We start from the raw sequence: 17,812 nt of genomic DNA on the forward strand, positions 1-17,812 counted from the left end.
TTCAATTTAAAAAAAGAATTAGGCATTTCACTTATTACTGCTATAATTCATCAATCACTACATTATTTAATGTTCTGTATATAAAAACAAGCTTTGTCGCTTACTAGTCCCATCTTGTTTCTTAAACTATGGCTTAATGCAGCCTTTTATACATATATGGATATATATATATATATATATATATATATATATATATATATATATATATATATATATATATATATATATATCAGCACATACATATTCATTTTTGCATTCACGTTTAGTATTTACATGAAAGATATAGTTCTATTTGTAAATTAACTCTGCTTTACTTTCTTGCTGTAAATTTAAAGTTGTTTTAAAAAATATTATTTTGGTTTAAATTGATATTTTTTCAAATGGTTTAAATCATTTTGTTTAAACCTATCAAGCCTGAAACATTGCAAAGTTATGGCAAAAAAAATCCGCTCCTAATTATTATAGATAACTACTTATAAGTGCAAAATATGCTGCCAACACACCAGGCAATCATGCAATGTGTGGGTGATTACATAGTTATTAGCGAATATGAAAGTATCATAAATGATCTATAGTCATTAAAATTCATGTTTAATTTAATCATTGTAATTTTGTAGGGCTCTTTTGAGTATGACTTCAATACTCCTTCCCTCGTTTATTAATTTTTACTTGTTATCAACAACAACAAAAAAAGCATTCAAAACTAAAACAAAAAATCAGAAAAAATATATATTTTTTCAGGTTTGATATATATATATATATATATATATATATATATATATATATATATATATATATATATATATATATATATATATATATATATATATATGTATATATATATATATATATATATATATGTATATATATATATATTTTTTTTTTTGTTAATTCGCCTCCCCAAGGCCGAGAAGGCCACTACATACGAGGAGGCTACTAAATTGTGGTTATAACCCTCTCTCAACTCTATAACTCCGAAACACGAACCTTGACAAACAAGGCCACTGCGCGGAGAAACAAGTTGAGCGCGGTACTACCAGGGACGTGGTGGGGATCAAACTCGGAATATATATATATATATATAAATCAGTCACTGATGAGAATAAAAACTTTTAGTGTAATCAGGCTCTAAAAATTGTCAACCTTTAAAAAATCTTGTAAATTTCAATTTGTCAAAAGTTAGGTTTTTTTTTATTTCTCACCATCGTATAAAAACTTATATAGGCATATTAAATCCTATTGAAACTATGATAAAACAGCTGTTAAGATATGTGCATTTGACTGCAACAACATTAGAATTAAACTGGTTTATTCATGTTCCCCAAAATAAGTTGCTACTCACCATTTTTTAAGACCCCCTTGCCTCAAGGCTGTGAAGAAAAGAAACTGTTCTAAAAGTTTGAGGTGCTCATATAAAGTACTAAAGCATGTTATATACAATGGCTTCTTTATTTTTTTATGTTCATGTATGTTGTTTTTTGAAGTAAAATATTTTATAGTGATAATTTTTTTTTTCAGTACAAAAAATGTTTTTCATTATAAATGTTGGGTGTTTAGATTTTTTTGACCATAACTGTATATTATAAAACATATTTTAATTTATAGTAAGTTTAAGCTCCAAGTTTATCTTATTATTGCTTGTTATGCGAACAAATTGCATAGCTAATAATAAGATAAACTTGGAGCACTGTGTTAAATAAATTGAAAATATAGCTTTTTGTCAAAGTAGACCTATATAGAGAGATTGCAATTCTGCACCCTCTTCAGTCCTACTGGATTGGCATGTTGATGGGGTTGACAGAATTTCTAATACACATTATAAATGACAATTGTACTTACTTTTCAAGTATTTCAGAAAAAAATAAGCTTAAAAATTAATAACTTCGAAAAAAATTTATAGTGCGGGTGAATAAACATAATTTGTTCGTAAATCGATATAATTTAAAACTTTTAATAAACAAAAATAAAAATACAAAAAACATGAACATAACTAATTTTTTTAAATATCAAATGTGAGCGAACAATTGCAAGAAATGTGTTCTTAATAAACTGACACTACTCAAAGTATTATCTCCCAATCTACTTCTCAAAGAACTGCATATATAACCAGCAGCTGAAAAAGTTTTTCTTGACCTCATTGGTGTCTTGTTGGTAACATGGTCATAAAGTATTTATATTTTATACTTAAAAACTTTCCTCTTCATTACTTTCATTGACAGACATCTTCAATAATTTTTCAAATTCAAAAGAATCATAATTAGCAAATATGGTTCTTTTAAAAAAATTTAAAAATTTAAAAGAATCATATTTAAATTTTCATTTCTTCCCAAACTTTTCTTCTCTTTCTGTATTTGAATTTCTAATTCTTCTTTCGGTAATAGAATAAATTTTGTCGATAGTCAATAGATTACTTATACAATAAGTTACACCATTACTTTCTTTGTCTTTATTTTATTCAGTTGTATAACTCACTTGTATAGTCAACATTTTTTTAATTTCTTGACAGATAACAGTTTTTTTGATAATGTGATGATGTTCAGAAACTATGAAATGTGAAGCCATCTTTAGCAACCATACCTTATATCATTGGGTATGGTTGCTAACAATGGGCTTTACATTTTTAATTTTATCACTTTCTTCAAAATAATTGCATATTGTTTTGGTTGGGTACTTTTATTTTAACTATTGGGTTGAGGTTAAAATACTTAATGGCGAATGTAAATATGTCAAAATTTTAAAATGTAGGTGGGATATTTTTTTTTTAATTACGCACGCATATTTTTAATTTCACATTATTAACATAACAACTAACAAAGCAAAAGATTTTGAAAATATTTTAAAACATAGCATTTTAACTTTTTTTAAACAAATATTTTACTATAAAAATTGAGTTGAAATAGATTTGCAAAATTTTAAAAAAAAAATTTTTGATTGTACTTGAAACTTTATAAAATAATTTCACTTTGGTGTATGTAAATATAAGAATTATGAACAATAAAATTTTGACAAACTAAAACAGTTTCTAATAGATTACAGTTTTTATTAAGTAACATATCATTACTAACACAACATATCTCATATCATTTTATCATCAATAGTATAGATGTTTTTCATTAAACATTTGGTTGCAGTATGCATTGTATAACCAACATATTTTTCATTAGACTTATTACAATATAAAATTATATATTTTTAGTTTGATTTTATTTTTGTATTTTTATTTTTTTAAATGTATTGTTTAGTACAAATCCTTTAAACTCCTGCATTAATTAGGCCAGTGCAATCTTGCATTATTCATCTTGCATGCATCAAAGTAATGCAAGATTGCTGGAATATATATATATATATATATATATATATATATATATATATATATATATATATATATATATATATATATATATACTATATATATATATATATATATATATATATATATATATATATATATATATATATATATATATATATATAGATATATATATGTATGTATATAAATAAACAATGAAATCTTGAAAAAAGTTTAGAATTACATGGAAGTTACATATCTCACTAAACCCACTTTATAAAAATATCTTCATATGTTAAAATTGTTTAAGTTTTTATTAAATATATAAAATACACAATAAATATTATTTTAAACTTAATTTCATTTAAAATGTCAGATTGCTGGAGTAAATTATGGAGGACATGTAACAGATGAATGGGATCGTCGTTTGTTAATGACCTATATCAATGATTGTTTTAACGATAATGTTCTTACAGTTCCTTTTTATAAGCTTTCTTCTAATAACTACTACTACATTCCCAAGGATGGAGATTTGCGAGCATATCGTGAATTTCTTAACATGCTTCCAAATATTGATAATCCAGATATATTTGGACAGACACAAAATGCTGATATTACTAGCCAAATAAGAGAAACAAGGTAAACTTTTTATTTTAAGTTTTTTTTATAGAAAATCAATAGTTGAATGTTGTTAATTGAATTAACAAAAATATTTACTCATACTTGTAGGAATCTTTTTGAAACAGTTTTGTCCCTTCAGCCTCAAGTATCTTCTGGATTGCATGGTGAACGACCTGAAGATAAAGTGTTGGAGCTGGCAGCAGATGTTTTGAAAAAACTTCCTGATTTAATTGACTATGAGCAAACAGCAAAAATTCTTGCTGATGATTCTTCTCCACTTAATGTGGTTTTGCTGCACGAGGTAACTTTTTTGATTCATTTTTTTCTTTAATTGTTATATTTTATTTTATATATTATTATATGTATATATATATATATATATATATATATATATATATATATATATATTATATATATATATATATATGTATATATGTATATATACATACATATATATATATGTAAACATGTATGTATATATATGTATATATATATATATGGGTTTATATATATATATATATAGTTCTATAGTTTGTTGGCTTTAGGAAGAGCGGAAGGAAAAAAGTGATTCTTACGCCAACATATACGTCACTTTTAATTACTTTTGACTTTCGTCCAACATTTCCGTGTTGGACGAAAGTAAAAACCATTAATTTAATTACAAATTAATCGTTTTTTAAAAAAACCACAAAAACGCAAATTTAATTGACCGGAATGTTTTTAAAAACATTCTGAATGTTTTTAAAACATTCTGAATGTTTTTAAAACATTCTGAATGTTTTTAACAATATAAACAATGTTTTATTTTTATTTTTTTTAATAAAATGTTTTTATTTTTATTTTTTTTATTAAAATGTTTTTATTTTTATTTTTTTTACTGTAAATCATGCGCGGAGTGTTGCTACATCGACTATCTTATAGCCTGACTCGCAAGGGAGTGCTGCTACATCGACTGACAAATAGCCTGACTCGCAAGGGAGTGCTGCTACATCGACTGACAAATAGCCTGACTCGCAAGGGAGTGCTGCTACATCGACTGACAAATAGCCTGACCCGCAAGGGAGTGCTGCTACATCGACTGAGGGTTTGGTTGGGGCAGGCAGTCTATCATTATTAAAAAAAAAAAATTCCGGTCTTGCATTTTAATTTTTACTTTTTGTCAACAAAATATCGAAAAAACTTTCGGACAACATCTAAGGGTTCTATATATATATATATATATATATATATATATATATATATATATATATATATATTGTTTGTTGCATTTGGGAGTATGGAAGGAAAAAAATGATTCTTATGCCAACAAATACGTCACTTTTAATTACTTTTGACTTTCATCCAACATTTGCGTGTTGTCAGAAAGGAAAAACCATTAATTTAATTACAAATTAATCGTTGTTTAAAAAAACCGCAAAAACGTAAATTTAATTGACCAAAATGTTTTTAAAAACATTCTGAATGTTTATAAAAACATTCTGAATGTTTATAAAAACATTCTGAATGTTTATAAAAACATTCTGAATGTTTATAAAAACATTCTGAATGTTTATAAAAACATTCTGAATGTTTATAAAAACATTCTGAATGTTTATAAAAACATTCAGAATTTTTATAAAAACATTCTGAATGTTTATAAAAACAATCTGAATGTTTATAAAAACATTCTGAATGTTTTTAAAAACATTCTGAATGCTTTTAACAATATAAACAATGCTTTTTTTTTCTTTTTTTTTAATGAAAAGTTTTTATTTTTATTTTTTTTAATAAAATGTTTTTATTTTTATTTTTTTTAATAAAATGTTTTTGTTTTTATTTTTATTTTTTTTTAATAAAATTATTTTATTTTTATTTTTTTACTGTAAATCATGCGCGGAGTGTTGCTACATTGACTATCTTATAGCCTGACTCGCAACAAAGTGCTGCTACATCGACTGACAAATAGCCTGACTTGCAACAGAGTGCTGCTATATTGACTGACAAATAGCCTGACTCGCAAGGGAGTGCTGCTACATCAACTGAGGGTTTGGTTGGGGCAGGCAGTCTATCAATTAATAAAAAAAAAATTCCGGTCTTGCATTTTAATTTTTACTTCTTGTCAACAAAATACGGAAAAACTTTCTGACAACCAGTTAAGAGTTATATATATATATATATATATATATATATATATATATATATATATATATATATATATATATATATATATATATATATATATATATATATATATATATCAGCAATCAAATACCAGCAATTAAATCAAATTATTCTGCTTTACACACACCTTGGATCACAAAAGAAGTAATCTCTGCTATAAAAAATAAAAAAAAACTTTATTATAGAAGCAAAAACCCAAACTGGCGTCTAGACACTAAACAATACAATAATAGCTGCAATTAAGTAAAACAAACTCTAACTCATTCTATTGCTCAATATGAAAATCTATATCCGAAAAAGCCAAGACAAATCCAAAACTTATATATAGGTATATAAACATGAAACTTAAAGTTAAAAATCAAATAAGGTCTATGAAAGAGTCAAATGGAAACATTACTTCTAATGAAATGAACGGCATTCACCCACATGTCCTTAACAAATGTTCTTCATCTCTGAACGTGCCCATTACCTACATATTTATAAAATCTATTTGTGAAGGTCGAGTCCTAGCCGCATGGCTGGAAGCTAACATAACACCGCTTCACAAGAAAGGATCTAAACTTGATGCACCAAATTACAGACCGATTTCCCTAACTTCTACCTGCTGCAAAATCCTAGAGCGTATTGTAAAAGATTGTTTAACCGAGTATCTAAGTGCAAATAATCTTTTATCTCAAAATCAGCACGGGTTTGTTCCAAAAAAATCATGCATTACCAATTTATTGGAAATTGTCCATCAGATCTCACACTCAATGGCAAAAGGCTATAGTGTAGATGTTTTATATTTAGATTATGAAAAAGCGTTTGACACACCTCCTCATGATCTTATGCTCCACAAACGTTTTGGTTATGGTATCTCTAATATGCTTCTTAATTGGATAAATTCTTTTCTTTCTAAAAGAACACAACAAGTTGTCATGGGTTCCACCATTTCAGATTCGTTACCAGTCACCAGTGGTGTCCCTCAAGGATCTATTCTAGGACCACTTCTATTCATCTTATACATTAATGACATAACAGACCTAGTTAGCAATCCAATGAAGTTATACGCTGATGACAGTAAAGTTATTTCCACAAATTTTACACCTGAGAGCCCAGCTCTGCTCCAGATGGATATAAATCACATTGTGTCTTGGACTCTCACCTGGCGCTTACGACTTAATTACAAAAAGTGCCTTATCTTACACTTTAACAACAGCAAAAATCCTAACCACCAATACTATATCTTGACTCAGCAAGGGAAGCAGCTTCTTGATTCCTCGTACAGTGAAAGAGATCTTGGGATTTGCATTTCACACAACCTCAAATGGGATACACACGTTGAAATAATATCATCAAAAGCTAACTCTGTTCTCGGTCAACTAAAGAAATCATTTATTTATAAAAATGCACAAGTTTGGAAGAGTCTCTACACATCGCTGGTCAGACCTCACCTTGAGTATGCTGGTCCTGTGTGGAATTATCTTTCTGCACACAACGTTGAAAAAATTGAAAAAGTCCAAAACCGTGCCACCAAAGCAATTCCATCTCTCAAAGCTTTATCCAGTGAAGCCAGATTAGCACACCTTCATCTTACCTCACTAAATGAAAGACGCAGTCGAGGTGATTTAATCTACAACTTCAAATTTATAAATAATTTAGAAAATATTTATTGGATTAACCCACAAATCGGCTATCCATCTGTGTGAATAACTAGAGGGCACTCTCATCGTCAATACAAAGAGTTTTTTAACGCTTCTGACCTCAATAACAACATGCGTGCTATTTCAACTAGACTCAATTTCTTTCCTAACAGAGTAGTAAACTGATGAAATTCACTCCCACAAACTGTGATTGACTCTCGTCATCTCAATGAATTTAAAAATTGTTTAGACAAACACTGTAGCCAACACTAGTATTAAAGTTAATGTACCGAATTGCTGCTACAGCTCATTGTCTACTGGCAAAGAGCTAAAGGGTTGCTACCCCTTTCAAGCGACATTTTATTGTTTGCCGCAGTTTATCATTATTATTATTATTATATATATATGTTTATATATATATATATATATATATATATATATATATATATATATATATATAAATATATATATATATATATGTATATATATATGTATATATATATGTATATATATATGTATATATATATGTATATATATATGTATATATATATGTATATATATATGTATATATATATGTATATATATATTTTTTTTTTTATAATTTATCTCCCCAAGGCCGAGAAGGCCATTACAGATGAGGAGGCTACTTGTGATTATAACCCTCTCTCAACTCTTTAGCTCTGAAACACAAACCTTGGCAAACAAGGCCGCTGCGCGGAGAAACAAGTTGAGCGCGGTACTACCAGGGACGTGGTGGGAATCGAACCTCTCGCTTATGAAGCGAGTGCTCTACCACTACATTACTACCGCATATATATATATATACAGTCATGTTACAATTTATTATGGCCACCTACAATTTTTTACATTATCAAGTTTCAAAGTCTATTATTTTAATATTTTTTTGTGATTTATGTACTCAAAAGTAATTTTTATTTAAGAAATGAGTATTTTTCAACAAATAAAAAATATTTAACAAATTGTTAATGAATTTTATTATTCAAATATTACTACAAATATATTCAAGATCAGTATTTGATGATTCCTCCTTTTGCCTCTAAAATAGCAAGAATCTTTTTTGACAATTCAAAGTTTCCTTTATTTCTTTATTATGGTTCTATAATGGTAAATAATTCTTTCCATGAAATACACTTTATTTGTAATATTTTCTTTAGATATTTTCTTCTTTCGGAGCACCCAAACATTTTCTATAGGATTTAGGTCAGGAGAGTTTCGTGGCCAATCAAGTAACGGAATATTTTGTTCTGATAGATATTTTTAACTGATTTAGCCGTGTGACATTACCAGGACTTTTTTACATTGTCACTGATTCATTATTCCCTCTACAATATAGAGCCTTCCCATTCCCCTTCCACAAATCACTGACCAGATCATCACAGAGGTGTGGTGTTTAACAGTTTGAATGATGCATTCCAATAAGTATTTTTCTCCTTTTTTTCTTTTTTCATATTGAGCCTTTTTTGTTAAAACTTGGAAAGTACTCTTGACTCCAAAGCATACCTTAAAATATTATACAAGCATTGTTAAGTGAATATATAAAGTAATGGTGTAAGAAAGTGGGTTTTTTTAATACATCTAAATTAATTTTACCAATTTCCAATAATATTCTGTTAATTCCTATAATTTTTTGCCCACTTCAGCCTTTTTTGCATCATTTTTGGTGTCAGTTTAGACTTCTTAGCATGAAATGTAACCAAGATTGTGTAGGTGACATTGAACGGTTTTGACATTTTGACTCCAGATTGGTCCAGCTTATTAGTTATTTCATTTTTGTTAGCCTGTCCATTTACTAGAACAATCTTAGTAAGTATTCTTTTCCCGTGTGGTCTTAGGATTCTTTTCTTTCCGCATTTACCAACCCTCTTTGACATTAAGTTCTCCATATTAGCCATTTTTTTGTGTATATTTTGTACAGAAACCCACAAAATACCACCTTTTTTGGCAACTTCTCGTTGAGAAAGATTAGTATTTATTAAAAGTGCCCTGATTTCAGCAATTTTCTGTGGTAACAATACCTTTTTTCCCCATAACTAAAATAAAATATCACATTTTTTTTTTTTTTTTTTTTTTTTTGTTTTAGTTTTAGGTGCCCCAAGAAGTCCTAACGGTCTTATCACAGAGCACCACAGAAGTGCATTTAACCAGGAAGTTCACGCCTCCTTCCTTACCGTGACGCGAAAAGTTATCCAGAGCTCGTTTCGAGCCTGGATCTCCTGCTTTGAAAGCAAGCGGTCTAACCACTGCGCCACGGCCGCACATTACAGTACTACAGTTAAGAATTTGCTTTGGTACTCATAACTTTAAAAATATCAAATCAAATACAATTTTTTTTACTTTAAAATAAAAAGAAATATTCAAGAAAAACATTTTTACTGATTTTAAAAAATGTTTTGACAATATGCTAATAAACAAATTCAAAACTCTGGTAACAAAACTTAACAAGTGCACAGCGAAAAGGTTATATTTAAGATGACATCATACAAAATGGCTGTCAAAAGTGACAGTGTTCCCAGTAGCAAAAAAAAAAGCACTGATTTTATGAGTTAAAACTTTATTTTAAACAAAAGATTAACTTTCAATAATGAATTTTTACTCTTCATATGAAAAAAATGAGATTAAACTTTAAAATGATCAAAATTCATTGGTGGCCATAATAAATTGTCACGCGACAAATTAATTATAATGTTTACAATGAACCCATTTTATTTAAATTATCAAAGAATATTATTCTTAATTACATTTATATAAATATTCATTTTTTTAAAAATCTTTTTAAACTTTTTCCAGGATTAATTTTATAAGCACTTATGATAACGAAAATTTTTAGCACGAAAACAAACAGTACAAAGCAATTCAAATTTAATAGTGTAATAGAAAGTACTAATAGTGTAATAGAAAGTACTGGTTTCTATATGCATTAAAATAACTATTATAGTGTCATTTGATGTTATAAATATTTTAACTTCTTGAAGATAGAACTTTTGAAACAATTATCTTTATATTTAAATAGCCCCCTTTTTTATTGGTTAAATGGATTTTTTGCAGAAGTAAGTGTTTTTAGTAGATTGGGTTGTTGTTTAAATGTAATAACTTGCTGGATTTTAGAAAAGACTTTGTTTTCTCTTTTATTTGAAGATGGATTAAGCAAAAGGTTGATTTTCCTAATAAAAAGTTGGCAGTTCAAAAAGCTATAAAAATTTGTAACTAGAGGAAAAAGTTCTTCAGATTGGTTTTGGGTAGCTGGTCTTTGAAGTAATGTCATTACTAGGATACTCACATTCTTTTAGCCACGTTTTTAGTTCTGCTAAATGTTGTTTTTCTTTATCGTAACCAGAGGTGAAAACAATTATTCTTTTAGCAAGATTATAAGGAGTGTTCTTTTTTATGTGACGATGATTGCTGTTGTAGTTTAAGAAATCATGAGTATTAGTTTCTTCATAATACATGTCAGTTTTTATTTTATCGCTGTTTTTAAAAATGATTGGTATGTCTAAGAAATTAGTAATATTATAAGTGCTACCATTTTTTATGAATTCTTTGCCCAGGTCTGTTGTGAAACTAATTAACTATTTAATTCAGTTAAAGACTTTTTATTCTTAATGATATCCAAATGTTTTGGCCAGATTACAAAACCATCATCAATATATCTATAATTAAATTGTTGCATGCCATTGACTTATTTGTTGAAATAAAACTTCGCACAAATGGACATATTCCAAGTTGTAGAAATGGACAATCAACAGATGGTTTGATAACCATGTATACAATTGTCAATGTGCAATTAACTCAAACTTTTTTCCATCTTTTTGTATTTCTGGAATGAAAAAAATTCAATATCTTATGAAAAAAATCTGCACAACCAATAATATGACACTTTTAATTGACATTTCCTGTTAAAATCGTTACTAAAAGATTGTCATAGTTACTAACTGAGTTGTTAGTAACTATGGTAACTAACTAAAATAACTATGGTAACTCACTAAAGTAACTATCGTAACTAACTAAAATATACCAATTTTGGTATATTTTAGAAGATGATGAAACTTATTTGAAATAAAATAACTTGATGTTTTCAGATAATCAATACTATATCAGTCAAAACATTATAAAGCGTCTGACAGATTTAACTCTTTCGCTACCAGCCGTTTTCACCAAAATCTTTTTGCTGTGACCACATTTTTTTTTTTGAATAAAATTTTGATGTCATAACATTGACATCTAATTAAAATTCGAATAGTAAATCTTTTTAAAAGCATAACAAACTATCTAATAAAAAGCATGATAAACTATCAATAAAAAGCTAAACAAATGAACTTTTCAATTAAATAAGTTTTTAACACGCATCATTGAGCAATAAGAAATGCAAAGTGGTTAAAGCCATTGTTTTTATAAATTGTAACTAATAACCATTGTTTTTATAAACTGTAACATTGTTTTTATAAGTTGTAACATGTCTAAAACAAAACTCATTTAATGTATAAAAAGAATGTTTTCTTCAAAAGACTTTGGTAATTACCGAGCTAAATACTTCTACAAGTTAAATTTTACAGCGTTAACGCTGCTTTTTTATTTAGAATTAAATTTAAAGAAGTTTTTTTTTTATCAAGGATTACTCAAGATTTTTTAACTTTGTCAAGTGATAACTTTTTATAATTACACAAAATGGCTTATATTTATTCTTGATTATGCATAGAAATAATTAAATCTTAAGAATAAACATGATATGAGTCTAGAATGAAAATTTATGTACAAAATAAGATAAAATGTGAAGCATACTCAAAAGCCGCTACCAGTGGTTTGCGGTCAAAATTTAAAAAAATCAAAAGCAGCTACCAGCGGGTTGCGGTAGTGAAAGAGTTAAGTACATTATGAATAATAATGATACATAATGAAAGAGTTAAGTACATTTAAGTCAAAAATTTTGCTTTTAAGCTTCTTGTTAGGCAGGCTATACCAAACTTTGACACCAGATCTATGTGACTGAATTCTTGAAAAAAATTCTTTTTCCTCTATAAATTGAATTCTTGAAAAAAATTCTTTTTCCTCTAAATATAAACAACCAACTTTATTTTGGCCATATCTAGCATCTATCCATTTTTTCAAAAAAGTAATGGATTGGTTTACGAAAAATGAAGTCAATTTCAAATGTAGCGTTAATTCTAATAAATTAGCGCTGCAAAAAAATGGCATTAAGTTGAATTAAAACAATGATTTTTATAGATAAGTTGATAAGGTTGTTAAATGGTAGTAAGAAGAATTACTTTGAAGCCGGCTTGAGCCATACACGTATCATTGGTAAGGAAGGAAGCATGAACTTCCGGTTTAAATTGTAATCCATGGTGATAAGACTGTTATGACTCCTTGGACTAATAAAAAAAAAGAAAAAGTTCCCTTTGTTAGATTGAAATGCTTTTAAATCAAATTAATTAATCAGTTTAACATCTGCCAAAATATACTTGTATTAAATCTTTTGTTGTAAGTTGGTTTAAGGTTTCAATGGAACAAAAATCAGCTAGAAAACAAAAATAAAAAAAACTTGCAGAAAAGCTTCTACTTATAAGAAGATAAAAAATTGTTGTTATTTACTAGACCCCCAGGAACTGAAGCTGTTATTTGTTACTAGACCCCCAGGAACTGAAGCTGTTATTTGTTACTCGAAACTAGAAACTGAAGCTGTTATTTGTTACTCGAAACTAGGAACTGAAGCTGTCGTTTGTTACTAGAAACCAAGAAACTGAAGTTGTTATTAGTTACCAGAAACCAGGAACCGAAGCTATTTGTTACTTGGATCAAGGACAGTAATGAATGTCGTAAAAGCTAGAACCTGAAATAAAAGCTTTTGTTACATAGAGAAAAAATTTCTTGAGTACATGAAATTAGAATTATTAGAAATGGCTGGGTGGATCTTAGAATGTAAGCATTAAAATGTAGAAGAAACACCAATGTTTATTGCGTAAACAGTTTTTACTTTGAATTCGTTAATACGAAGGCGCAAACCATATTTTATCTAAAAATTATTTTTAAATTTGTAAAATAAATGTTTATTAACTAAACTCAAAAATTTTGTTGTTTTTTTTGTTTGTTTTTTAGCGTGATGAAACAAGTTTAAAAAATTAAGTTTTCCTAAATTTTTAGCAAGTATAAGTTTTTGTATAGTTAGTAATCAAAAGGTTTGTTAAATTATAAATTATAATTATGTAATTATAACATAAATGCAATTTTTTAAACAGATATCTCGTTACAACGCACTTTTAAAAACGATCAAGTCGTCTCTCACAGAACTACAGAAAGGTATCAAAGGATTTGTTGTAATGTCAACTGACCTGGAAGAAACCTTCAACTATATTTTCGATGCAAAGGTTCCTCCTCTTTGGGAAAAGGTTGGTGTTTATAGAATAATAACAACCGTGTAAATAGAATTAAAAGTTAATTTATAATACTTGGTAAAAACACTTCTTTTTTTTCTTTTGTTTTTTTGTTCTAAAAAGCTTAAAGCAAGTAATTATTTTTACTTTTAAGTGTTACCCTTCTTTAAAACCATTGGCTTCTTGGACTCGGGACTTAGTATTACGGGTTGAACAATTTAGCAGATGGGCAACTACTGCTCGATCTCCTATAATTTTTTGGATGAGTGCGTTTACGTTTCCTAATGGATTTCTAACCGCTATTCTTCAAACGTGTGCTCGTCAAAATAATGTTAGTTTTTTTTTCCGGCTTTTTAGTTAAATTGCGCATTAGAAAAGGTTCTTGTTTTAAAATATTTTTTTAATTTAGGTTTCAGTTGACAGCTTATCTTGGGATTTTATTGTTTCTACTGTCGATGATCGAAATATAACTCAACCACCAAAGGTAATGTAGCAGCTACGTCCTAGTTGCTTTAATAGTTTCTAACTAAATTGTTCAATATTCGATATGTTTTAGAAAAATAAATAAGCAATGCAAATAAATATATTTGTTTGAAATATTTATACATGAAAGAGTAAAAAAAAGTGCATTAACTTAATTTAGGATGGTGTGTTCATTCGAGGATTATACTTAGAAGGAGCGGGATGGAATGTACGCGACGCTTGTTTGATAGAAGCAGAACCAATGCAGTTAGTTTGTCCGTTACCAACAATACATTTTAAGCCTGTTGAAAATAAAAAGAAATCTGGGAAAGGTATGATAAATTTGTTAGTTTTTATTTTTGTTTTAGTGAGTGAGTTTACTTTATTCAACGATATTCTTTGTAACCTAATTTTATAACGGCAATCATTTTTTTGAAATGATAATCGTTTTTTTGTTAGGTATTTACACGTGTCCGTGTTATTATTACTCTAATCGTGCTGGTAAATCTGGTAAAGAGTCTTTTATAGTAGCTGTCGATCTTAAATGTGGCAGCTTTAGTGCTGACCATTGGATTAAACGAGGAACTGCTTTACTGATGAGTCTTGACGAATAGAATTATTGTTGAAATGTTTATATTTAAAATTATTATATGTAAATTATTTTTGTGCAAAACAGACATAAATTCACACACACGCGCGCGCGCGCATACTTAATATAGAGCTATTTTTATTGGATTTTAATGTTTATTTTTTCATTGTTGTGAGCTTTTTAAAAAGAGTATTTTTCAGTTATTAAAAAATATTTGTTGTTATTATTGCACTTTTATATAACTTTTAAATAAGAATTTATTTCAGCACGACTATTTCGCGCTATTAATAACCCGTTAACAAAATTCCTAATGATCACGATTTGTGCATGGAAATTATCAATAACTTATATATATATATATATATATATATATATATATATATATATATATATATATATATATATATATATATATATATATATATATATATATATATATATATATATATATATATATATATATATATATATATATATATGTATGTATGTATGTATTTATATACTCTAGTGCGTTAAAGAGTGCACAAGACTATTAAGTAATAGACCGATGTTTATTTATTTATATAAAAAGAATAGAGACAACTTTGGATAGAGTTCTGAGTTTCGGCATTCATCAGCCATTGTGTATAATTCGTAACTTAAAAACCGTTTAAAAATTACAAATTAAAATTACGGTGGAACGAGTTCTGACGTTACAAGATTTTAGTCCCCGGTGTCGAAAAAGGAAAGTAAAAATTTCTTTGAATGCCGGCACTTTGATACTATTTCATATCTTTATTTAGGTAAATTTACTCCTCTGTATGAAAATATATGAAGTTTCTCGCGGAGACAAAGTTTACAAACTTTTGATGCTTGATTGTAGGCTTACATCGTGCTACTATCTTCCATGTAATCGCAGGTTTTAGATTTTAGTTTCCATATTTCTTTAGAAAGTTCAGCATCATTTTTTTTATATTTGGATGTATTGAAAGATTTAAGAACCTTTTAGTTTTTCTTAAACAAATAGTAACACCCTTTTTCAGAGTAACTAATAGTAATTGGCCTTTCCAAAGCAAGTTGTGATAACCTTGCAGTTGTTGTGTGGGGCTTACTGTAACAATGTTCTTGCAGTTGTTGTGTGGGGCTTACTGTACAATATTCTTTAAAAATCTGTCTTTTCGTAATGCACTCACACGTTTTCTACCACAATTTTTAAGGTTTGTTGAGTCTTGCACACGTAAAGCATTTTGCATGGCACATCTCGATATTTTTTAGTGTTGTTATCGACTTCGACTAAAAGTCGAAAGTCAAAATTAGTCGATTAAAAAAAACGAATAGTCGATTTAATTGACTATGGAATTTCTACTAATCGACTAAAAGTCAATTTAGTCGAGTGAAAATCTTAAAATCTTTTTTATTTGATTTAACTTTTCAATCTTTTATTTTTGAAACCAGAGAAGCTTCAAAACTTTAAAAGCTTTTCTCTGGTTATAAAATTCCTTCTCAGTGAAAGGCTGCTTAACACCGATGAACCATCACCGGTGACTAGTAGCACCGGTGATGATTCAGCTCTACTTCGTTAGAAAAAAAGTAAATGAAAACGATCTAAATATTCTCTAAGAAAAAATGAACACATTTGAAGATGTGAGAAAAAATGATTATTTCATTAATTTGTTTTTCTTTTGTATACTCATTGCTTTTAATTTTAATAACTAGTATTTTGTATACTCATTGCTTTTAATTTTAATAACTAGTACAACGGTTTTATAACTAGTACAACGGTTCTTGATGATAAGACTTAATGGTCTTCTGCAAGTTTCCCGCGTTTTTATATACTTTTGTATAGCTATCTCTTATTATTTTGTCTTTGATTTTTTTTTTTATATTTATAACTGGATTATTTTTGAAAGACTAAGAGTATCTTGTATTATATTACGGAATTTAATTGTAACAAAAACGGAAAATTTAAAAAAAAAAAAATTTTCATAAATTCTTTCATACAGGATCGCTTCAGGCTGGCTCGGGGCCTTGGGGCAAAATTAAGTTGTAAAGCTCCAAAATCAAAATGTTTTCTATACAATCACATTTTAACTATGTTTGTAAAGACTTTGATATATAGCATGTATTTGAGGCAGTCCCGAAATCATTGGGACTGGGAATAAACTTTTTAGTTGTCTGAGCGACCGTTCTCACATATTGTTTTGCTGCATTAATATAATGATACGATGTTAAAAAATAGAAAGCGAAAATAAATAACTTTATTTTTTTATGACAATTTGTTTCAAAAAAATCTGTTTTTCCATATTTCGACTAAATTGACCTTTAGTCAACTTAGTCGATTTTTAAAATGTATTAGTCGATTTTAGTCGACTTGAGAAAATATATTAGTCGATTTAGTCGACAGTCGAATTATTTAATAGCCGTAACAACACTAATATTTTTATTTTGTTATACTACTTTATAAATAACCATTTAAAAAAGTGCACTTATTTTACTTTTAACAGAGTTAAAAGTAAAATAAGTGCACAGAGTTAAGAGATAAAAATAAAAGAAACCAAATGTCAATTAAAGTTTACTACTTATATAAAAACGAAACGAGTTTGAAAATGAAAGTAATTTGTAATTGTTTACGCACTCTGAATGGAATAAATTATTTTTTAAAGATGGCCGAATAAGCCCCGAGTATTTCAAAAAATGATACTAA

General features: G+C 27.8%; 1 protein-coding gene across 1 annotated transcript in view; it reads left to right on the plus strand.

The window, feature by feature from the left end:
• Positions 1–15,189, plus strand: part of LOC100199248 (dynein axonemal heavy chain 2) — a 122,102-nt gene extending 106,913 nt beyond the window's left edge. Inside the window, exons 64-70 of the mRNA XM_065788319.1 lie at positions 3,666–3,928; positions 4,019–4,211; positions 13,944–14,093; positions 14,233–14,409; positions 14,488–14,562; positions 14,722–14,872; positions 15,000–15,189. Coding sequence (XP_065644391.1) covers positions 3,666–3,928; positions 4,019–4,211; positions 13,944–14,093; positions 14,233–14,409; positions 14,488–14,562; positions 14,722–14,872; positions 15,000–15,154 — 1,164 coding nt within the window. The 3' untranslated portion in view covers positions 15,155–15,189. The remainder of the gene's footprint in view (positions 1–3,665; positions 3,929–4,018; positions 4,212–13,943; positions 14,094–14,232; positions 14,410–14,487; positions 14,563–14,721; positions 14,873–14,999) is intronic.
• The last annotated feature ends 2,623 nt before the right edge of the window (positions 15,190–17,812 follow it).

This window comes from Hydra vulgaris, chromosome 01 (genome assembly GCF_038396675.1).
Source record: "Hydra vulgaris chromosome 01, alternate assembly HydraT2T_AEP".
NCBI classification, from domain to species: domain Eukaryota; kingdom Metazoa; phylum Cnidaria; class Hydrozoa; order Anthoathecata; family Hydridae; genus Hydra; species Hydra vulgaris.